This window comes from Ambystoma mexicanum, chromosome 11, assembly GCF_040938575.1.
Source record: "Ambystoma mexicanum isolate Mex_15411 chromosome 11, UKY_AmexF1_1, whole genome shotgun sequence".
Classification (NCBI taxonomy): Eukaryota; Metazoa; Chordata; class Amphibia; order Caudata; family Ambystomatidae; genus Ambystoma; species Ambystoma mexicanum.
Window position 1 is genome coordinate 271,361,682 of NC_090934.1, and position 24,916 is coordinate 271,386,597.

Consider the following 24,916-nt stretch of genomic DNA (forward strand, 5'->3'; position numbering starts at 1 on the left):
TATCGATCACCCCTCTTGTCCGCAAAGACCTCTAGGACTCTACTTTCAAGCTCAGACGGTGGATATCCGCAATATCGGACCCATTCTCTTATCTGATCTATTGTCTTAGGGAAAACATGCATTATAGTACCTTCTGATTTATTATGGGTCTTCGAAGGACAACCGCCAATGGAACAGGCAGGCATTGTGGAAAGTTCTGAAAAGAAAAGATCAACAATTCTCTATGAATACCAATGTAAACTCAGAACATGTGACTAGTTCCTTGCATGTACTGTCTTGAACGAAAAGAAATTGGACGCAAAATGATTATGGTACATGGCCTTACCTTGACGAACAAACAGTTAGATGCAGGGATCAGAGTAGTTTCTTGTCGTAGAACAGGGAGCAGTTCACAGGTTGCAATCTGACGAGTTTCCTCGAAGTGGTCACGGAAGTTCACAGAGACGAAGAGCAGATAACCAGCACCTTCACGGGTTGACTAGCAAAGCGCAAAGAAGTGCTCATTAGAAATATGAAGTGGGTTATAAAGAATTCGAAACAGGGGTGTGTTTGTGAATGAATGACGTGTATATGTCGTGGCATTATGTGGATTGCAGGGGGCCGTCCAGCGTGAGGGGGGATGCTTGGCAGGAGACACGGGGTCTGGAGGTAGACATGGGAACAACAACCCATGCTCTATAGACCACTTTGAAGTGTACATGGTCTTTGGCACCTCTTGGCCTTTATCGCTCCCTGACTGCTCCAGTTGCCTGCACAAGTACCCCGGTGCGAACTGCCTTTGATAGGGCGGGGGGTGGATTGGGGCGGTGGTCGTGCAGATAAGACACAGGAAGACTCGTGAATGGAGACACACTTATGTGGATTGCAGGGGGCCGTCCAGCGTGAGGGGGGATGCTTGGCAGGAGACACGGGGTCTGGAGGTAGACATGGGAACAACAACCCATGCTCTATAGACCACTTTGAAGTGTACATGGTCTTTGGCACCTCTTGGCCTTTATCGCTCCCTGACTGCTCCAGTTGCCAGCACAAGTACCCCGGTGCGAACTGCCTTTGATAGGGCGGGGGGGTGGATTGGGGCGGTGGTCGTGCAGACAAGACACAGGAAGACTCGTGAATGGAGACACACTTATGTGGATTGCAGGGGGCCGTCCAGCGTGAGGGGGGATGCTTGGCAGGAGACACGGGGTCTGGAGGTAGACATGGGAACAACAACCCATGCTCTATAGACCACTTTGAAGTGTACATGGTCTTTGGCACCTCTTGGCCTTTATCGCTCCCTGACTGCTCCAGTTGCCTGCACAAGTACCCCGGTGCGAACTGCCTTTGATAGGGCGGGGGGTGGATTGGGGCGGTGGTCGTGCAGACAAGACTCGTTTGCCGCAGGGCCTCACCAAGGAGAGGCCATCTAACTGCATGTAAGAGGCTGGCTGCAGGATCTAGTACATGGAAGGCAGGGGGGTGAGTTTATAAATACCTCACCCTCCCAGGAGAATATATGGGTGCAGTTCACCCTGGAGACCCTGGATGCCTAGGCAGTTAGTCAGCAGCAGGCTGGCCTGTGGTGGCAAGGCGGCACGGGCCAGAGCGGGTCATCTCTGTACCCGGTGACCAAAAGGATGATTTATTATGATCAACCATATTTACCTATAACCATGTTTTGTATCAATAAAATACAACGGCCTTCCTTTTATTGCCAACGCTTGGACAAATCAAAACAACCATTGTTAAAATATATATTGGGTTTTATTTTGGATCTTAATTTCAATTGAACATAAATAATAAACATTACACATTGTAAATTTGCGGTTGCAGCACATCCAGGGAAAATCCGCGGTATTGTCCACTGTCGCTGGGGAAATGTTGTCTAATGGCAAGTACCGCACAGGCAGGTATTACTCTCCGAACGCGGTGTCCGAGCCTCCCGTGAAGCCACCAAGTGAAGCAACGATAGGCCACCAGCCTGTACCACCTGTGAAAATGAAAGATGCAAACTGTATTAAAATGACAAAACTTTATCACTATCGATTCAGGTAAAAAATGTCATTCTGCTTTGAAAAAAATTCTATCTAGAAAATGCACAATATCGAACCAATTTACATGCATTCGAATGATATGTAGATGTAATTTTATATGTGGGAGACGACCATGACATAGTTGTGGCATCACTGACATCACAACCAGAGTATACTTACTCGTTACTCGGATTACGCGGACGAACAGTGCCGCGAAGTTCGTGCATAAGCACCATCATCATCCTCAACACGGTCCGTGAGAGGCAGGCTTCCCTGAACTCTGGCAGCTCGGTGATGCATTGCGGACTTTGCTCGCCTTCCTGCAGACGTTGCTCGCCTTCCGAAATGTAGGCCAGGCATCCCGAGTTTTCTCGGCAGCAGCAGTTCTCCTCCTCAGTTGGCATTAGCTCGCACCGATTGCACGTGCACCAGGTGGAGACGCCGTCCATGCGACATGGTCCAGGCTCTTCATCCGTTGACTGGTCCTCCCAACTGCCGTCCGAATCCCCATCGTTTTCGCGTGCTTGCCCTTCCAGTAGTTCTTCCTCGGTGTACTCGGGCTCGTACATATACGGCATTATTGTAGCCATTATGTGGTAAAGAAAGTAAAATAATTTATAGCGGTGGTACTGGTATCTGTTCACACGGGCTACAATCAACGAAAGTAGCTGACCAGAGCACAGAAACGAGTCACAGAATACTCAAAGTAACACAGAGAGAGGAATGGATTCGAAAATCTGCTGCTGTGTGTTGTGAAACGGTCTGTTTATACTTATTGAGGAAAGAGGCGTCCTGCCATTTCCATGGCGACACTTCATTAGCTGAGGCGTAGCGATTGTTGACACGAAACGGGAAATGGGCGGTACGCGTCTGCTGATGTCAGGCTCAGGGGCGGGGGATTTGATTTAGTGCCGAAAAAGCAGGTGAGCCAGGGCGATGCGGCAAGTGAGAGGATTATCATAAAATGGCGGATGTTTTCGAGTGCGTTAATGGACGAAAAGTCGGGTAAGGTCCATAGGAAAGTTTTCTACGATCTACCGATTTATGCTTAAAAACACATGGCCGAACCATAGGAACAATAAAAAAAAAGTCCCGGAACTATCCTTTAAGGACGGGACCCACAAAGAGAGACCAGGGTCAATAACGGTACCACAATTTGCGGTACCATTATTGCCACCTTCCCCCTTCCCATTGAGCCCTGTTGGGGCTCAAATGGGAATGGGGAATGGCATTTCAAATGGGGATTTACCGTTCCCACAAAGGGCGGAATGGACCGGTAAGTCCCCATATCACCACGTCGGTGGCGCTACCGGTATTGGTGCAAGTCATAGCGCTAATAGCTCCATGACTAGCACCAACCTCAGAATGACAGCCTTGGTCTTTTAGTGGAATTATCATCATCTGCTCTACCTTTCTAACTGATTTACATAGTTGACGGCTCTTTTATTAGGATTGTCAATATCGTGTCTACCATTCTGGCTAATTTTAATTGGTGAATGCTATTTCAGAGGGATTCCTTTTCTAAATGATATAGTTTGACACTTGGGCTTTTAGTGGAATTGTCAACATCTGCTCTACCCTTGTACCTGATTTAGATTGGTGAATGTTCTTTTAGTGGAAGTAGTATGTCATCTCATCTACTGTTCAAAGTCATTCTGATGGGAGCAAACGTCTGTCTTTTTCAGGTAGGCACATGTTATTTTATTATGATTGTAAGAGATCCATTTTCTACCATTCTAATTTAATGATATTGGTGACTGTTCTTTTATTAGGATTGGCTATGTTAGCTCTTCTACATTCTTACTGATTTAGTTTTGTGAATGGTCTTTTAGTGAGCTTAGATGTTATCTCAACGCCATTCTGACTGATTTGAATTTATGAAATCTTTGTTACCAGTATTGGCTATTTGAGCTCCTCTACTAGTCTATCCTATTTAGATGGGTGAATGTTTTTTTTAGCAAAATCACCAAAGATATCTGAGGTACCATTCTGTCTTAGTTTGGTGAGTGAATGTTATTTTATTAGAATTGCCAAATGTGCATGTTCTACCATTTGAACTGATTTCGACTGGTGAATGTGTTTTTTTTCATTTGAATGACTGTCAGCTCTTCTAGTCCTATCTGAATTAGATGGTTGAAGTTTTTTTTTTTTTTTTAGGTTTGGCAACATATGTATTTTCTTTATTATTTAGATAGGTAAATATTATTTTTGTAGGATTGTTTTTAATCTCCTGTATTATTTTGCTATTTAGATGGGAGATTGTTTTAGCATAATCAGCACATCAATCTGTGGTACTCTTCTATCTTATTTAGATGGGTGCATGTTACTTCAGGAGGGTTTCAGCAGTTAGAACGTTGACCATTCTATCGTATTTATATTGGTCAATGCTATTCTATCTCTGGTACACTTCTGTCTTATTTAGATGGGTGCATGTTACTTCAGGAGGGTTTCAGAAGGTAGCATGTTCACCATTCTATCTTATTTAAATTGGTCAATGCTAGTCTATCTCTGGTACACTTCTGTCTTATTTAGATGGGTGCATGTTACTTCAGGAGGGTTTCAGAAGGTAGCATGTTCACCATTCTATCTTATTTAAATTGGTCAATGCTATTCTATCTCTGGTACTCTTCTGTCTTATTTAGATGTGTGCATGTTACTTCAGGAGGGTTTCAGAAGGTAGCATGTTCACCATTCTATCTTATTTAAATTGGTCAATGCTATTCTATCTCTGGTACTCTTCTGTCTTATTTAGATGTGTGCATGTTACTTCAGGAGCGTTTCAGAAGGTAGCATGTTCACCATTCTATCTTATTTAAATTGGTCAATGCTATTCTAGCTCTGGTACTCTTCTGTCGTATTTAGATGGGTGCATGTTACTTCAGGAGGGTTTCAGAAGGTAGCACTTTCACCATTCTATCTTATTTATATTGGTCAATGCTATTTTTGTAGTTTCACCAAAGACGGCTCTTCTCCTAATCAAGCCCTGCTTCTTTACAATGCCGCCTACTCGATCATGGGAGCCCCAATGCTAGGGCAATTATCCATTTTCTGTGCTGTTCAACAACTTTCAACAGACACTCACATCTTCCTCAACCTGTGCCACGTTATATTGTAGTCTCTCTTCTGTAAACAAATAATTAGTTACTCAGGTAAAAAATATCAATTTGGAGGGGCTTCTTGGTCAACCTGAAGAAGGTTAAATTGCTCTGCTAAACTTTCCACGTGTGCCCGCACAAGGCATGCTGAGCAGAGCCTCTCCTGACTTCCTTGTGTCTGGCCCTGTCTTTGCTTTCGCTTTGTGAACAATTTTAAACCGTATTTTTTTTAACAAGTTACTGTATCAAATTAAGCAGTTATGGAATGAATCTGTATGGGAATTGCTTCTTTAGTGCATCTAGTATGAAACAGGGCCCCTGGGCTTCTTGGATGCTTGCGCGTATATTTGTAAGACTGCACGGTACCCGTTGTGTTGTGTTTCTACTTGTATGTGCACTTTTTTTCTTTTTTGAAAATGTTGTACTGTTGTCCTCTGGCGTTCACAGGCTAAGTTAGTGTTGTTCGAATAATAGAATTATGAAGCAAATCTCTGCCTGCTTGCCTTTCTTTCTTTCTTTTACCTTTGTGCCACCATCGCATCCTCCCCTTGCCCCTCTTTTCTCTGTTTTCCTTTTCTCCCTGCGCGCGCCTCCCCATGAGCCTTTCCTTTAGCTTCTCTAATGTCCCCACACATGTCCCCCTTCCCTTCCCTTCCATTGTATCTGCTCTTGTTATATCATTTCCACTTGTATCAGTGCACGCCTGTCACACTGTTCTATGAATTCCATTTGCTCGTGCCATCCCTTTTATCCGTGAATCTCTACAAACCTTCATCGTGGTGTTTAAAGGCCAATATGTACAGGGTCCAAATACCTGTCTAATAAAAGCCTCAGGGGCACAGGCTACGTATTCCTCCTCGCAAGTTCCCTTAATGCTATGTAAACCTCACTCTCCGCCCTGCCTCCATAACCAGCGCTGCCCGTCAATCATCGCCCACTCAAGCCCCTTGGCCACAGGATTGGTAGGCACTGAAGCCCCGACTCTTTAAGCAGCCTTTGACTAGACTCAGCATCTCCGATCCCCTCTCTTTCTTCAGCCTTCTCTCTGATCGCAGCCCCTTGGGCTTCAGATGCCACCTAGGAGTAAGCACGTGGATCTGACATGTACTGCCAAACATGGCCTGTTTACAAAACAGAACATCAGTCGCACTATGCCCTCATCTTTCTGTCTCATCTCAATGGAGTCTTCCTCCCCTCCCTTCTCATCCCCCCTCCTCCTTTCCGCTCCCATCCCTTCTCCTCTCCTCTCCTCTCCTCTCCTGTCCTCTCTTCTCCTCTCCTCTCCTCTCTCTCCTCTCCTCCCCTCCCCTCCCTTCCCCTCTCCTCCCCTCCCCTCCCCTCTCCTCTCCTCTTCCTCTGCTCTCCTCTCCTCTCCTCTTCTCTCCTCTGCTCTCCTCTCTCCTCCTCCCCTCTCTCCTCCCTCCTCTCGTCTCCTCTCCTCTCCCCACCCCTCCTCCCCTGTCCCCTCTCCTCTCCCTTCCTTTCCCCCCTCTCCTCTCCCCTCCCTTCCTCTCCCCTCCTCTCCTGTATCCACTACTCTCCTCTCCTCTCCTATCCTCTCCCCTCCCCTCCCCTCCTGTCGTCCCCTCTCCTCTTGCCCTTTCCCCCTCTCCTCCCCTCTCTTCTCCTCTCCCTCCTTGTAGCTCCTCTGTCCCCATACCCGTTCTCCCTCCTCTTCACTCTCCTCTCCTGCCCTCTTCCTCCTGTACACCCCCCTTCCTACACCTCTCCACATTTCCACATATATGCTCCCCTCCCCTCCTTCCATTCTTATTGTTTCCCTCGTGTGTTGAAACATTTTGCATTGGGCTCTGACCCTGAGAAGGGTTTGGGGTGCATAGAAACGTTGATTTTGGTTTTGCCCCAGACAATGGTTTGTTGTCAGGAGGCAGAGTGTGCCAGGTGTTTCATCAGACTGAAGTACCTCACAGAGATAGTGTGGTTTTCCCAGATGGATGCCTGAGTTCTAATCACAGTCTCCTAGATAGACCTATGTGTGATCTGTGGCAAATCACCGATGTATTGCGTGTCAGTTTCAAAGTAAGTGAAACGGGAATCCGTGGAGGCTTCACGATAGTCTTTGCTGAAACCTGCAAATGTGCATATATGGTGAATTGTGTACAGCGCATAGTGATGTTCATGTGTTCTGCTCTTTCACTTTCAGCCCTGTTTTCAGTACTGGCCGGAACCAGGACTCCAGCAATATGGCCCGATTGAGGTGGAGTTTGTGTCGGGATCTGCTGATGATGAACTTGTGGCACGACTGTTCCGGGTCCAAAACCTCACCAGGGTGAGGACATTGGACATCAAGGGACTACGGGTGTGGGGGTGGGGCGGGGGGTGTAGGTGGAGGGGGTTAGAGGGCTATAATGTACTCCCAGTACAAACAATACACTCTTGACTGCAAGAGGGGTGATTCGTACTGACCATTGAAACACATCCACTGACGACAATAGTGGTGCATCCAACTGACCACAGAGACACATCCACTGACCATGAAAAGATGAACACTGACAGCAATGGAAGTACGTCCGACTGACCACAGAGACACATCCACTGACCATGAAAAGATGAACACTGACAGCAATGGAAGTACGTCCGACTGACCCCGAAACACATCCACTGACGACAATAAGTGGTGCATCCCACTGACCACAGAGGCATGTACACTGGCGACAATAGTGATGCAGCCCACTGACCACAGAGGCATGCACCCTGACGACAATAGTGGTGCATCCCACTGACCACAGAGGCATGCACCCTGACGACAATAGTGGTGCATCCCACTGACCATGAAAAGATGTCCCAGTCACATGTGCACTGAAAAGAGACAGCTGTATGCTGACAGCAAAACGTGCTATTCAGTGACATTGGTAAGACAAAGACTTACACCAGGAGAGGTTTCTCTCTCAAACTATATGCAGGCAAGAGAAAGGCCCCCAAATGACCAAGGAAACACATGTGTTGCAGCAAGAGAGGTCCTCTTAATTATTGTCTTTATTATTGGGATATTTATTGAGCGCGGACCTAGCTTCAGGAAGCAACAGAACGCTTTACAATCATAGGGGGAAGAACTCAGTGAGGGAAGCAGAGCGAAAAGGAGTGGGGAGCTAACAGGGGAGGGTGGGCAATTGGCAGTGTGAGGAAAAGACAGCGGGGAGCAGATCACAGAGTCTCAGGTAGGGTGTGAAGTGAAGGGTGTGCGGACCTAGGTGTTAAGGAGGAGTCCTCGTTTCACTGGCCAAATAAACACAGGTACATTGAGGGCATGAGAGGGGCTTTTCCCCGACTAACGACACATATACATTCACACAAAGAGAGAGGCCTTTCACTGTCTATAGAGACATGTATACCTTGCCAGCAAGAGAGGTCCCTCTCACTGTCCAGAAAAACATGGACTGACAGCAAGAGGAGAGATGCTCACTGACTCTCTAAACACATGGACTAACATACAAACTAATAGAAAGAGATGACTCCCCTCACTGCCAGTGAAATCCATATATGCACAGACCTTATGAGAGCTGCTTCCTAGAGACATTAGAAGCACATACTGTGACTCTACAAATCGGGTCATTTTACTGAATCTGGAAACACAAAGCCATTCTTGACCATAACATAACCTTTGTTGCTAAAACCATAACAAAGACTTACCAGCATCAGAATGTGTGGCACAGAGTAACAGCTTTCTCTTGGAATGAACAGCCTTCTTTTATGAAGACCAAGTGAAGACTGCAGTGTACTCTTTCCCATTTGCAAAATGCATTTTTAGAAAATCACTCAAAATATCGGCCTGCTGCTGGAGTTTCCCATGACCTGTAGGGAGAAATCAAAAATCATATGGTGAAAGCCAAACAGGCAACCTTTTCCCAGCAACTAGCAGCTATAGGGCCAGTTGAGATGTGGATTATAGGGAAGAGAAACCCATAAACTAAATTAGACCCTGCCTTACCCATCTCTTTATATGTGGCTATGTAGAACGTGATCTCACCAAGCTGCCAGCAGGAAATCACATGTATTTCTTGAAAATTGAGGCTAACATCTTTACAAAATCATAAGCACAGAATCTCAGAAACTGACCTAGAAGACAGAGTGTGGCTCTTAGCCTGCTAATAACAATGGGGCAGTGGGATGCCCAAAAGGCACAGAAAACCTGCCCTTTGCGTAGTTTCCTGCACTGGTCAATGCCTTTGTAGGAGATTTTTTACAGTGCACTTATTTATCTTTGCAGTGCTTGCTGCAAGACACGCCTATAAGAGACCTGCACAGAAAACCCTATAGATGTGCCCGGTCCTGATGAGTTCTTGTCGGCGGGAGCTGCTGAACCTGACAGACCCCCCAGGAGGTTTGATCAACAGCTGATAATACTAACAACTTGAATTCAAACCTCCTTAAATAGAAAGGCGAAGTGGATAAAACAACAAACAGATTCCTGTCTTCTGGCTAGTCGGAAATCTGCAGGGAAATAAGAAACAATCAGGTTAACATTCACTCTAAATCTCTAACTCTCCCAATATAATCCCCACATTTAAATCAGTACCTGTTATCATCCTCACATAGCTGGGAGAAATAATGAATCCAGGTAGTTGTAATGTCAATCAGGTGGCTCACAAATAATCCTGTCTTGAACTTATTAATGTGAAACCCCACCCAACACTCCTGAACTGCACTGCCAGTATGTAAATGTTCATTGGTCTCAAATTGTCTTTATTTAGTTAGTTGTTTATAGTTTATAAAAACCTTTACAAACTTAAGCAAAATTAACAATCGTACAAAATTCATCTTTCTTTAAGATACAAGATACAAAGCTTAACATAAGAACATACATACACCAATAGAAATCCATCCATATAAAATCAACTGTATGAGGCGAAAACTGTATTTTGATTTACAACAATAAAATAATATTAACCAGAAGGAAAGACTTTGCATGTGAGCTCACATAGATTTTTAAAAAATGCAATGAATCGAATCTTCAATGTGATTACATTTCCGTGTAACATCTAAGACCACAACAACTCTCTGTTCACCCACGCAGTAGAGTTCACCAAGTTGGAGAAGTATTGAATATGCTGCGGCAAAAGGGCTGGACACACAAGCAGTATATAATAAAGGGTCTCTACTACATCTTCAATGCCACAAAATCGACAGGTGTTTCCCTTATTGCCATTCGCTTGTCTTATATGTAATATCTCTTTTGTCTTCATCACATTCATCCTAAAGTGAATAGTTTCATTTCGAGTCACTCTGCTTGGGTACTTACTCAGGTGTCCCTCAATAACGGGATAAAGTTTCCAAAATGAGGCCAGATGAAAATAGGTTTTGGAAGGTAAAATTATCGAAGTATTCTCATGCCAATTCATACCTCTTAGAGTTTTAAAATAAAACTTTATTAGGATTATCAATAAGAATCTTAATAGATAAGTCAAAATTATTTAACATGGTTTCTACCTTTTGACCAGTTGTCTTTTTTATGACACTTTTTGTTTCCAAATGAAAGACTACAATTCTGAAGTTCTTAATCTGAGGAAAACTCCAGTTTTTTTCAAGGTGTGCTGAACTTTCCTTTACTCAGTTTTTCCCTTGCTAGCAACTTGCTGGCTATGTAGAAACAAAGGCAGTTACCTCTGGTCCAAAGAAGAGGACTCCTTTTTAAGCCCTTGGATACTGCAATCACTGAAAACGTACACGGTGCTCTCTGCGGCATGCACACTAGGGAGAACACACTACTCCAGTACAGGCGTGCGTTGGGATCGTCTGATGAGAGACGCTTCTCTCAACCAGGCAGGTTCAAAGAAAAAACGTTGCTCTGCGTTTTGGTGCGCTCCGTGACTAACTCACAGTTTGCTCAATGTTTGGAAGGATCGTAAAGTTCCACTTCACCAAACCAACTAATCTCAATAAATGTTTCAGTGATCTCAAACAAAGCGGATCTTCCGATAACATACGTATGAGTGAACGCTTGCTCATGAGCGCTGCTTGCACACAGTTTTTTCAATTGCGAGCCCTGCTTTTTCCAAAAACAGTCTTACTTCAGTAAATGTTTAACAGCGTTGCATGATCGTGCTTTCAAGTAACACTAGTGGAACAGCTGCTCATACACTGCTGTATTTCAATTACGATCTTCCAATTGCTCAGAAAAGCAGCACAGAGGTAGCAAAGAACAAAAGTAAGGGATGGATAACATGAAGAGATAGACTTAATATCTAACTAAATACCTAAAGGCAATTCCAACACAAAATGGTCTTGTATAACTGTAATTTACATCTGTTACTCTGTGCTCCCACCAAACATTCTGGTTTTCTTGTCCCACGCTGCTTTGAATTGTCTGGGGATCTTGACTTGAAGTATTCTTTCTGCTGAATTCCTGTAACACACAGTCTTATTGGGCCCAAGCCTGTCTCTACCACAGGACCTTCCTGCTTGAACGTGGACAATGAAAGGCAGTTTAGAATGCCTGTGAACACTAGAAGAGTACCCTTCCTCCAATCAGCTCCCAGCACCGTTGAGTCAATGATGGATTGGGGAACCTTCCCTCTGTAAAAATGTAACGTTAAGGCCAAACCAACCTGAACCCATTTGAACTGAATTATTATCAATTCAGAGTAAACCAAGGCATTACAATACATCTTGACAATAAATCAGACAATGCTGTGCAAAACCTAACTCACACGTGTACCAGACCTGATGACATGTAAGGGATATGCAAACATACGTGATACATTAGGAAGTAGCAGGAGTGTGGCCTATATTCATATTATGCTTTCTTTCATAGCCTGGTTATTGCGCATGTTTTCTGTCGACTGCAAGGTCAGTGTGGTTGCATGGTGGGTTTCTGGTGGTGCTGCCTCCGGTGTGAGCTTTTCAGACTGTTTTTTATGGGAGAACAATAAGCATATTATGTGACTATCCATCTGCCTCCGTGGACCAGTGAAGTAACCAGTCCATGGATGAGGTGGAGACTTCTGTCCTTAATTTCTCCATGTAGCAGATCGATGGGTTTGAAATGGTTCCATCCTTGGCCATAGATGATCGAACAACAGGTGTGATTTGATCATGTCCCTATCCTCATCATTTCCGAGGTCTGTCAATGTCTGGGAAATGTTTGGGGCCTGAATATTTTAGAAGACACAACTCATAAACTGGCCAAGTCAGCATGCTGTTTGTGCAGAGTGAACACGTGTGACTTTGGTTGTCAAATATAATCGGTGGAACCAGGAAGTCTGCATTCTGATCCTGTCCTCACCACCGGACCAAATATTGTGGCAATGGACAGATCACTTAATATGTTGCTGTCTCAGTTGTCTTGCCTACCAAAATAATAAGCAAAGTATAAGAAGGGGCATCTGAGTATTCCCTGATCTATCCAGGTAACAATATATCTGTGCACATACAAATGATCAGAGTGATCCCTGATAAAGTGACCCACTCCTCTTATTCCATATGATTCTGTAAAAAGACAAGTGTAGAAACTCACAAAACAATGCAGTGCATGGGTCAGTGTTGCACAGGAAAACAAGCATTGTGCATTACATGTACATAACAATCAAAACTTTAAAAAACAAGATGTGACTCCTATATATGTGAAACTACCCCTCTGACTCTATTGGGACTGTCTAAGTGTAACTACCTCATTCTTTGCCTAATTCTGCAGTATTTTCTGTTAAACTCTGCCAAATCAATAAGTTGTTGACACAACTGTGTTTCGGTCTATTGAGCTGTTGGATAGTGTTCCTATTTAATTGACCTTCATCAGGACAGGAGATGGTTTTCATATCTCTCTGAATGTGGTATCCCGTGGTCTAAAGCCATGCACATTGGTCTCATGCACGTCTGAGCAAAAATCTGGAAAGTTTGTCCGGTCCTCTATGTGTGGTCTCTTTCTTTTTTTTAATTGTACAACATGGGCCAGTATCTTGACTTCTGTTGGTGTGATATTGCTGTTGGTCACTCTGGTACTCTTCCAGAGGGAAAAAGGCATGTCACATGGCCTGAGGATGCTGCATGGGCACTGCCTATGATAACATGTGTCCACCAGCCAGCACAGCTGAGTCTGGATTTGACAGCAAATCCATTCGTATGTATACAATAATAATCATACAGAAGCAGGCAGAACATTGCTAATAACTCCCATATGTAGAGGACATCTATAAATAGTTAGTCCTAGTGGGACTGCTAATAACACACCATCTGCCTCCTCCTGTTGTATTAAACTGCTTACAGATTGTATGATGGTACACCTTAAAAGTGTACATTCCAGTATACACAGTGTCTCACCATGCCCCAGGAGTAGTGATGGACAGAGGTTTCTTTTTTTCCAGCTACAGGAAGGACACCTTATGGTGCAGCACTTCCAGTTCTTGAGGTGGTCGGCATACCGGGATACCCCTGACTCCAAGAAGGCGTTTGTGCACCTGCTGGCACAGGTGGAGAAGTGGCAGGACGAAAGTGGAGACGGGCGGACCATCGTGCATTGCTTGTGAGTAGCTCCTCCTCCTCCTTTTAGAAACACTGGGGTTTGGAATTGGCCGGTACTCCTGAGCTTGCAAAGGTTTAATGAGTGAGGGACCTTTATTCATAAAGGGCAAAAATGAACGTGGTTTCTAAAAATCAAGTTGCAATACCGTCTGAGTGCTTTCCAGCCGAGTGAGACCCCTTAAGAAGCTCTCAGACCGAAGCCAAAAAGGAGAGATTGTTAAACATTGAGACTTGCGTGAATTTTCAAATTGAGTTGTGTGCTTTCCATTGGAGTACCCTAGACGGAAGTCAAAGGGGGTGATGAGACTTGCGTGATGTTTTAAAGAGAGTTACATGCTTTTCATTGCAGCACCCTAGACAGATGCCAAAGGGGACATTATTGTTAAACATTGAGACTTGCATGATGTTTCAAAGTGAGTTGTTTTCTTTCCATTGCGGCACCCTAGACGGAAGCCAAAGGGAGTGATTATTAAAACATGTAGACCCGAGTGATGTTTGAAAGAGAGGTGTGTGCTTTGCATTGAAGCACCAAAATATGGTTATGGCAACCAGTAGGCAGTGGATGATTGTGCTTTAGGCTCTGTGCACTTGAGATGGGCTTGTTTTAGCTGGGGTTAGTTTTAGTTCGGTGTTTAAATTATATGGTGATTACTCCTGTCCTCTGGACCCCCTGACCCTCACCCCCCCAATTCCCATGTTCCATAAAAACAGATGTGTTGTTTGTAACGAGTATTGATAGTGCAACAAAAGTGCCAATATATCTCTCCCTATACCTGGGTGTTTTTCATGTTACCATAGAGGTTCTAAGGTGCATAAGACCTTTAGTTTAGTTGGAGAAAATAAATCACAGACTATTTACAAACATTTTATTAGAAGAAATGTTGTGCTCCGTGAATCTGTTATAACTTCATATGATATGTATAATTTTCCTATCCAGTGGACAGGTATGGAAATATCACTTGTTCGGGTGCAGGCCAAGGGTGTTGGCAACACTAAGACACTCATATGGCAACGACTGGCTATCCACAATAACTCAAACAGGCATTACCTAATTGATCAATTTCAGATGAAAGGCAGTGTTGTCCTTGCAGGTCATGAGCGACCTAAACATTGAGTGCTTAACCCCCTGAGGTATCCGACCACCTTTTGCCACCGCCCCTTTCACTGGAGTTGACGCTGAGACCATCGAGTAGTACCATAGATTGGAACACAGGCTCTAAGGTCCTATTGGCGTTTTCACAATCTTACTCCCTTGAGTCACCTCTAAGGTTTGGTCCCAAACTTTCAAATCTTACTCCTGAGCAGCACATAAACATGAAGACGAGCAAAAAGCAGCAGGTACAATGGGCATCATTCCAAGTTTGGAGGTATGTGATATGTCAGCAGAAATAAACTCGGTTACTATTACCTCCACTCATTCCGGTGGATTTACTGCTGGATTACGAGTGGTGACTTGGTGGAGTGAATCTCCATTGGGGATTTGGCAGATTTACCGCAGTAAATATGCCACTTTTTAAGGTGGACGATTTGCCTCCAGCAACGGACTGGAGGCAAATCCTCTACTTCAAGGTCAGCATCGGAATTCAACAATGTGGTAAAACTGGAAGTAATTTTGTTACTGCCAACAAGTGTTGTTACTGTATTTACTGCCAACAATGTACTCCACCGCTGAGCTCGGGCGGAGGCCAAATGGAAGAATTTTTGTTTATTTAGTATAGAGAGAAACTACACTGGACTGTATGTCTTCTTTAAAAGGGAGTCCTTGCCTGGTCTGTTGCTGCTAAAAGAGCAAACGTGAATAACCCAGGAATACCTTTTTAAAAAGTGTGCCTTCATGAGCTTTCTTAATAAGGAGGAGGCCGTGTTCATTTGAGGCCCATCTTTTGGATGGGGGGGTTTGTGTGATGCCATTATGTTTCTAAGGAACCTGCAGGAGATTCCCCCTTAAAATGCCTGTAGGCTGTGACTGTGCAGGCTCTTCTCATGTGCTCCATCCATGCATAAATTGTCGTTCTCCGGAGGCTCCGTGATGGCCTATGTGGATGCAGTACAGGGCAGCTGCTGCGGCACTTCACATCTGCCCTTTGCAGGCATAAGCTGTTGCTGTTTGGCTAAAGACTCCTTCATGGCATATGCTAGTGTGGTCTAGGGCAGCTGCTAAGGCTCTTTCCATCCCCCCAGTCCATTAATCTGCCATTCATGTCTGGAGACTCCTACTCCGCCTATGTGCATGTAGCCTTAGGGGTAACTGAAGCTGTTCTCTCCTGCCCTACCCATGCATAAGCCTTGGAGTCTCCTTCATGGCCAGCTCCTATGAAATCTAAAGCATTCTGCAGAGCTGTAGTCCTGAAGGTGCTGTACTAAGTTTTGGTTTGCGTGGCGATGCCCACGTCTTAACTTCTTCTGCTGCAGCCTCTCAGGATCTGGACTATTTTTTGGGTACAATGCCTAGTGTTGTGCATGTGTGCGTTGAGTGCTGCAGTCCTCGGGCGATGGCATGAAGAGATCAGGAGAAAAGGAGATGGGGATTGGGAAGGTGGGGTTGACATGGGGAGCCTAGAGATATGACTTCAGCTCTTAATGAGTTTTGCATCAGACAGCACACCATCATGCAGTATTTGCTGGCAGAGAGGAGGTTGGTGATGTGTTGAGTGATGCCAGGCAGTGAAGAGGGGGAAAAGAGACTGTAATCCTGGTTATGGTATCATCAGCAGAGAAGTGAAATTGGAAACCAAAGGATGTGATGCATTTGCTGAGAAAGGAGGTGTATAGAAAGAGGGACCTGGACTGATCCTTGTTGGATGCCGACAAGGAGGAGATTGGGGGCAGGTATGTCAGTGTTCCAAGATATGGAGATGGAGCAGTGGAACAGCTATAAGACAACCCGTTAGAGTACTGTGTCCTAAAGGTCAATGAAGGAAAGAGCTTTGAGGGAGGTTTGACCCACAGTGTGAAAGGCGACACAGAGCTTGAGTAGAATGTGGGTTGAGGAGAGGTTTGAATGGTGAGAACTGACAACTGAGGTTTGAGAGTGAGGACTGTTTCAGTAGAGTGTCTTCTGTGGAACCTAGATTGGAGGTGTATGTAGTTGAACGCAAGACACTCATCGGTTTTGGAGCAGTGAGGCAGAAGAGAGACCGGCCATTGGAAAAAAAGATTGCTATGGTCAGCAGAAAGATTCATTGTGATGGGAATGACAGTGGCCACATTCAAAGCAGGGTAGGGAGATGCCTGTTGATAAAGATTGAAGAGGGAGGAGCGGTAAAAACAGGTCATTGGTGCATGCTCTTATACTGTTTGGGGTTCAAAGGTGTCCATCAGAATGCCTGATCAGTTGTCCCATTAGAAGGTGGGTGTTAGCTCAGCAAATCATTTCGGAGAGAATTGTGATATAAGCACGAGGGTCTATGTGGAAGGTAGTGGAGATAAAGAGGGAGCTGGGAGAGATATAAGTGTTTAGGGGGTGTGTTCATTGTAATTTTAGAAGAAAATTAGGAGGAAAACTCGTTAGTGGAGATGGAGGAGGAAATGGCGTGACGTTTGGCTCGGGGCAAGCAAATAAAAACTCACATAAATGTCAGTCCTTTCAAGTGCGTATATGAAATGTACATTTGCATTTCTTATAGGAGATGTATATTCGTTCTATGCACGCGTGAGATAAAGGTAAATCTTAACACTTGAAAAACGTAAATTTGGCCAGATCATTGAAAGGTCATGGACAGCTTGCAAGAGTGCAATGGAATTGAGGACATATGGGTAACCTAAGGACATTTGGGAGTATATAGGGCAATGAGGAGATCAAGAAGAGAGTCTGTGTAGGCACAAATAGGAGCAGGGATGTGAGATGTGTGCCAGCTGCACAAGTGAAAATGCCTGCGCGGTTGTATGGCTGGAAAGATGCACGGTTGAGAGCAAGGATTGAAAGAGTGAGCATGGTAGTGCAACGTGAAGTGTGGAAGCCAGAACTATTCTCAGCTCTACTATAGATTGAACAAGGGGGTGGAGGGTACCGAGTAAAAAAAGGCTGATCTTGCCTTGGTCAAGATAGGGGGACATAAATTCAGGCTAGAATTTTCTTTTGATACTAGTGGAAGAGAGAGTGGGGGCTTATGTGGTGAAGTGGATGCATGAGTTATCAGTGGGCAAGGGACCAATAGAGAGAGCAGACAAGTGAGGTGTGGTGGATTGGAAGATACGATCTAGTGAGTTGCGGTACTCGTGGATAGGATGATTGTATACATTGGCCAAATCATGGTTGGAGAATGTGGAGTCCAGCTATAGTTGAAGGACTTTGCCATTTTAGTGTGGTTGAGGTCACCCATGATGATGGCAGCAGTGGAATTAGCCAAGAGTATTTCTATCAGTAGATTGTGGGCACAGAGGAGGAGATTGTGGTCATGGGGTGAGTGGGAGTTGAGTAGCAGTGGGAGAGAGAAGTTGGATGGAAATGGTTTTGAAGGAAGAGATGGTAAAGTCAAAGGGTGAAAGTGGATTTGGTGGTGTGTCCTCGCTAGTCAACCTGACCTGCTTAGTTATATAATGGGAGTGGAAGAAGGTAGCAGTTTGGAAGCCAGCCAAAGCAGCATTGTTTAGCAGGGGATCCACATTCTGGTGATCTCATGATGTGAGTCGAAACAGTTATTTACAAAGGCTGATTGATTTCTGGACTGTACATTCCAGTTGACCTGCGTGGATTCTGCAGGACAGCATGAGGATGGAGAGCAGGGGTCTGCATTCTGTGTCTCTCCAGATGTTTTGGACTTTGTCATGTTAGTGAGGTTAAGGCCACCCATGATGATGGCAGCAGTGGACCTCATGCCAAGCCACCCACCATCACGCTCTATTGACTGGGCTTGTTAGGGCTAATGAGTTGCAATCCAAAACATGTGGCTAGCCAAGGTTTGCAGACCCCTAATGTAGAGAGATATGAGAGGGTTCCCTGGAGTCATGTGACTGGAATAGATGACCATAGAATGGGTAGGATGTGATTGAGAGAAATGACCAGGGTAGTGTTTTGGAGATACATGGAGTCTGGGAATAGGAAAATAGAAAAGGGGGAGAAGTGGAGTCAAGGACCAGTTTGTGGGAATATGCAAAGGATCCAAGAGAGAGATGTAAAGAGAAAGAGTAGAATATGTTGGACCATGGTACATGGATAGCATAGGGAACAATAGGAAAGGAAAGCCCTTAGTGGGAGCAGGGGTTGTGTTTGCTGACCCTTACTGGGCCAAGAAGATCACACCCTTCAGATCTTGTTGTTGATAGTTGTTTCCAGCGTGAAAACATTCAAGATATTTAAATGGATTTGCCTGTTTTGATTGGTATTCTGTTCCTTTCACCATCCTGAATTACAGTGGATGTCATTTGCAGACAATTTTCATAATCCCATTCACAGTTGTAGATTTGCATTGAAACGTTCATGTTGTGGCCGAAACGTGTTTCACAAAGCGTGTGCTTTATCAAGGACATTTCACCTTTTTAGGAATGGCATTTCTGGCTTGACTGTTATCGGCATATCCACAATAAGTAGGATTAAAGATCTTGGTGGTGATATATATATATTTCAAATTGGGCAAGGGAAGGTACTTATGTATACACTCTAGAGTTATGGTAATTGATGCATGTTTTCCTGGAGAACATTTCTGAGGAATTCAAGGAGTTAACTGCTGATCTCCATAGCTGGCATCCTTGGGATGTTGATGCTGCAAGGATGGGCCTCCATAGTTGCTATCCTTATGCTGCTGATGATGCAGGGATGGGCCTCTGTAGGTGCCATCCTTGAAATGCTGATGCTGCACTGATGGGCCCCCATCCTTAGTATATTGACGCTGTAGGGAAGGGATATGGCATGTGCCATTTTTAGTCTACTGGTACTGCAGATAAATAATCTGTTTGGTGCCATTATTGGGATGACGAGGCAACTGGGAATTATTCTGGGACACTGCAGGAAAGTTCTCCATTGGGTGCCATCTTTAGGTTGACAATGATGCAGAACGAGGCCAGGGGACAGTTCTGCAGGACTTCTACAGAGAGATACGATCCTTCTTGGTGCCAGTAGGGAAGGTATCACCAGTGCAGTTCTCCAACGTCACACCACTTAATACCAAAGATGCCCCACGTTCCTAGATGATATTGCTAGGGATGTCTTCCCTCTCCTTGCCCAAGGATCCGCTGTGTTCTCTTCTCATTTACAAACCAGAGCGCACTTCACACGTGGCAACATGGTGTACTCACCTATAAGGGCCTTGCTTCACTGCCCACTCATCACGCACAGGAACTGACTCTCCAGAGCCTGCACACAGTGCTTCATAGAGAGGAACTGTCTCCCTGACTCTCTCAGACAGAGGAACTGACTCTCCGGAGACATTGCACACAGTGGTTGCCTCCTCTGTTGCTTCATAGAGAGTCACTATCTCCCTCACTCTCTCATACACAGGAACTGACTCTCCGGTACATTGCACACAGTGGTTGCCTCCTCTGTTGCTTCATAGAGAGTCACTATCTCCCTCACTCTCTCATACACAGGAACTGACTCTCCGGAGACATTGCACACAGTGGTTGCCTCCTCTGTTACTTCATAGAGAGTCACTATCTCCCTCACTCTCTCATACACAGGAACTGACTCTCCGGAGACATTGCACACAGTGGTTGCCTCCTCTGTTGCTTCATAGAGAGTCACTGTCTCCCTCACTCTCTCATACACAGGAACTGACTCTCCGGAGACATTGCACACAGTGGTTGCCTCCACTGTTGCTTTATAGAGAGGCACTGTCTCCCTGACTCTCTCAGAAACAGGAACTGACTCTCCGAAGCCATTGCACACAGTGGTTGGCTCCTCTGTTGCTTCAGAGAGAGGCACTGTCTCCCTGACTCTTTCAGAAACAGGAACTGACTCTCCAGAGCCATTGCACACAGTGGTTGCCTCCTCTGTTGCTTCATAGAGAGTCACTGTCTCCCTGACTCTCTCATACACAGGAAGTGACTCTCCGGAGCCGTTGCACACATTGGTTGCCTCCTCTGTTGCTTTATAGCGAGGCACTGTCTCCCTGACTCTCTCAGAAACAGGAACTGACTCTCCGGAGCCATTGCACACAGTGGTTGGCTCCTCTGTTGCTTCAGAGAGAGGCAATGTCTCCCTGACTCTCTCAGACCCAGGAGGTTCTCCTTCTCTCCCTCACACAGTTCTAGGGATCGTCTGATTGCTTTTGCGCCCTCACTCCACCCTCTGACTCATTGTGTGCTTCTTGTCTTCTTGCAGGAATGGAGGTGGGCGCAGTGGTACGTTTTGTGCCTCTGCGATGATCTTGGAGATGATTCGATGCCATCATATGGTGGATGTCTTCTTCGCGGTGAAAACGCTGCGCAACTACAAGCCAAATATGGTCGAATCCTTAGTAAGTTCCGAGCATGTATGTGTGTCTGTGTGTGTGTGTCTTCGCATTTCTGTGCATGCCATCTTTATGTCGGCACATCTGTCAACTTGTTGTCACTCCACCAGAAGTGGATGATCGCCCTGTCTCAGGCTGGCAGGAGCATACATTGCTTTTAAAAACATGCTCCGGCTTAATAACTTCAAAAGGTGTACCACTGCACACACATTTTGAAAAACACTGCACACCACCCCCTCGGATATCCTGATGCACCCCTTCTGATCCCCTTTCTCCTCCACATCCGGGCAAAGTGGAGCAGGAAGGGACTTGCTGTGCTGCAATAATCCTATTTAAGGGCTTGAGACAATTCTTCAAGCGTTTACTTCAATCGTACGCGTTTGTTCAGTGATTACCTTCTTCCAGTCTGTACACCTTAAATAATAACTTGCTTGCAGGCTTGGTGTGGAAGGCCTCCATGAACTTCCATACACTTTAAAATGCACGATTGCCACACATGCTCCTAAAAAATCAGGCACCGAGTACTACCCAAACAAGTTATTAAATGTCACAAATTGTGCTTTGTAAATGTGAGACACTGTTTCATGCCTACTTATGTCACAAAACATGCCCCCGAATTGAATCAGATTCTGAACTGGGTTCAAAGGATGTATCAAATGCCATTATTAGCTGCTGACCGGCATGGAAGTGGTATTTCTGTCTCGGGGGTTCTACTTCCGGGGTGATTCAATCAAGCAAGTTAAATACCCATCGAAAATAACAGACAGGAAAATGGTACAGAGGGAATACCAGGGAGAAAAATGTGCGGACGACGGCCTCTCTTTGTTTTTATAAAAGCAAAGCACACGAAAATGAAAGCGAACAAAAAAACACACTAAAAAAACATCACTGAGGGCATTAAATGGAAGAAATCGAACCACATCCGGTGGCTGGCTGTCTGTAATTTGTTAGCTGAAATTGTGCCACGCCCTCTTATGCAAGTGAAAAGCAGGGAATCGTGATCACCACTTAGGTTTAACCATAAAGCAAGACACAAGACATTGGGGGTCATTCCGACCCTGGCGGTAGGGGGTTAACGGCACCGGTAAGGATGCCGGTGCCGTTAACCCCTTAACACCCTATTACGAGGTCCCTTAGCAGGTCCCACCAAGACCGGCTGGTTTTACCACCCTGTTTTAGCGGGACCCATTAAGGGACCATGGAGCTAATAAAATTGCGGGCCCGTTATTAGCTCCTTCCCCATTCCCATTTGAGCCCTATGGGGGCTCAAATGGGAATGGGGACTGGTTTTCGAAATGGGGATTTACTGGGTCCGCATAGGTCAGAATGTCCCGGTAAGTCCCCATTCTGACACCACGGAACCGGACCCGAGTTTGGAGGCAGCCATGGTGCTATTAGCACCATGGCTACTTCCAAACTCGTAATGACCCCCATTGTCAAGAAGATTTAATCAGAGCAGTTTACTAACCGCGTGTCATACTCCGCAGCTAAAACCTTTTGGCAATAATGCGATACTCCTAGGCCTGCTAATTCTGAATCAGGAGGGTACTTGATTCAGACCTATGAGCTGTCTCTTAAAATGTTTTGTTCTATAATACCCGTCAGCCCTAGCCAGCATTATCATTGAGAATGGATCATGGTAGTTGTAGTCGCCAGCATCCAGAGAGCCAAAAGTTGCAGACGCCTGAGGTCTAACATTGTTTCACAAGTCTAAGATTCCTACACTATATGTAGCCATCTGCATCAGCGACTAGGTTACATTACTGCAAAGGAGCCCCATCTCCCTGGTAACCACCATGCGGGTATAGCTTAATCGGGGGATGGTTATGCAATGACTACACGCCTGTTTTTGATATTTAGCATTGCGCACCTCCCCCAGGGATCTTGTGGTAAATGATTAGAACCAGCTGTTTCTGATTTTGATCAGGTTCCTGCTAATCCAGTTGGAAGGGAAACAATCAATTGGTCTGTTTTTTCCAAGCACCCTGACAGGTCTCACAAACAATAACTTCCACTTCTCTTCAGCACTCCACAAAGCCACAAGGGGAAAAAAGAGCTGCAACCAGGAAAAAAAGAGTGATACCCCAGTGCCTGCTTCCTGGCAGCGTCCAAAGTACAGAGTACCTCTCTGGTCTTAATCACTGATTTCTCACTTTACAGATAGGCAACGAGTATCGACAAGCATAATAACCACTGTGAATGTTCTGCAATCGCTTAATCTCACACGACTCATATTGCAATCCTAGGGTGTTATTGACAACCATAATACCCGAAAGCTGTGCTTTATGGTGTATAACCTCCCTGAAATCACACTACCCATTAATTACACATAACATCACACTACCCATTAATTACACATACCATCACACTACCCATTAATTACACATAACATCACGTACAATGTACTCTCGGAATGTATAAGTACAATCAGTGATTATTCTCATTTTTACTGTTTGTTACATCCACATCTCACTTAGACATGACATCCAATTTCAAAATGTTCGGATGCTCTTGCTTTGTCATTTTAAATGTTTTGATTTTCCCTGGACTCTCTACCACATCAATATTTTTCCTCTCTTCTTAAAATCTGATTTAACTTTAAAAGTGAAACTTTGTTAGAACTATTTTAAAATGTAACGTGATCTTCTGTTTCATTTGTAAGATATACATTTGAGAGGTTAATTGCGATCAACTGACTCAATACAAATAATAAAAGATTGCAGGAGCCAACAAAACATGCTCACATGCATTTCACCCCACATTACGGGATGACACTTTTATACTGCTGCCATTGCCACCGTGAAGGTACTGCGATGCAGGGCCTTGTCCAGCAAATGGCATACTGTGCCCCTGCAAGGGATAACGGGATAAACACCACCCTTTTTCACCATCTTCATATCGCTAGCCAGGGGAGTCGCTAGGTCTGGAAAAGACCCGGGGCTAAGCTGATGTCGGAACTGTTGGGACTGGGGGCTAGCTAGTCTTTTGGCTGTAGCTCCTGAGATTGTATCTGGGGCTACAACCAAAAGATCAGGGGCTATCGCCCACTCAGCCCCCCCCCTAGCAACGCCCCTGTCGCTAGCTCAGTAAACAGAAGCAGCAAAAACAAACAGCAAGCAAAACGAGAAGAAAAATGTAATTTAAAAACCTATTCAAAAAGATATTTGACTGGCTTAAAACATGTTTTTCCCCAGAGGTCTGTTCCGGTAATTTTGACAGACACCTTCAATTGCCGCCCAGCCCTCCAACTTCAAGTTTTCACTTTCAGATCTTGGTCCTGTTTTCTAACTTCATTACCTGTCAATTTCACCCAAACCAGTTCCTATCAGTCTGCTGCGGTTTCTCAGGCTTGTGACTTTACACGTAGCATAACAGAAGTGTCCACTCGGGCCTGCCTGGCCCTTACGTTCTCTTGGTAGAGGGTCTTCTGGGATCTTCCCCAATCACCCGCTTCTGGGTTTGCGGCCCCTTTGTCTAAGAGCACCTCATCCCGTATTCCGGCTGGTTCACTTTGCTGCAGAGACCCGTGGGCAGTGCACAGGAATTGGCGAGGGGCACCAATGGCTGCATCTGAACAACATCTGAACATAAAAGACTGCTTCAAATAGTACTTTTATCAGCCATGTTCCCGGACAAGCTCGCAGAACAGCTGCGGGCACGCTTTATGCCCGCCTGGCAACCCCTGCACTTGGGGACTGTTTCTGTATCCCTACAGTTCCCCTTCCAGCACTTGACACCTGATGTCTGCACTTACCCTTGCACTTGCAACCCGCTGGCCGTTACTTTTAATTGTTATTATCTACTCCCATGTACTGCACTGTCCCTTCCCCCTTCCCATTCACTTGCGCGATCTGAATGACACCTGGCCTAGTAGGATCGTTGTCTGTCCTTCCTTGGTTCCCCCTCCCTTGCCTCGTCACGCCTTGAAACACTTGTGTATAGGCAC

At 45.2% G+C, this 24,916-nt stretch overlaps 1 protein-coding gene across 5 annotated transcripts in view; it reads left to right on the plus strand.

Moving 5' to 3' along the window:
- PTPRU (protein tyrosine phosphatase receptor type U) overlaps positions 1 to 24,916 on the plus strand; it is a 1,238,801-nt gene that overhangs the window by 1,188,245 nt on the left and 25,640 nt on the right. For all 5 annotated transcript variants that reach the window (XM_069623015.1, XM_069623016.1, XM_069623017.1 and 2 more), the window contains 3 exons: positions 7,272 to 7,397; positions 13,426 to 13,583; positions 20,841 to 20,976. In XM_069623015.1, coding sequence (XP_069479116.1) covers positions 7,272 to 7,397; positions 13,426 to 13,583; positions 20,841 to 20,976 — 420 coding nt within the window. The remainder of the gene's footprint in view (positions 1 to 7,271; positions 7,398 to 13,425; positions 13,584 to 20,840; positions 20,977 to 24,916) is intronic.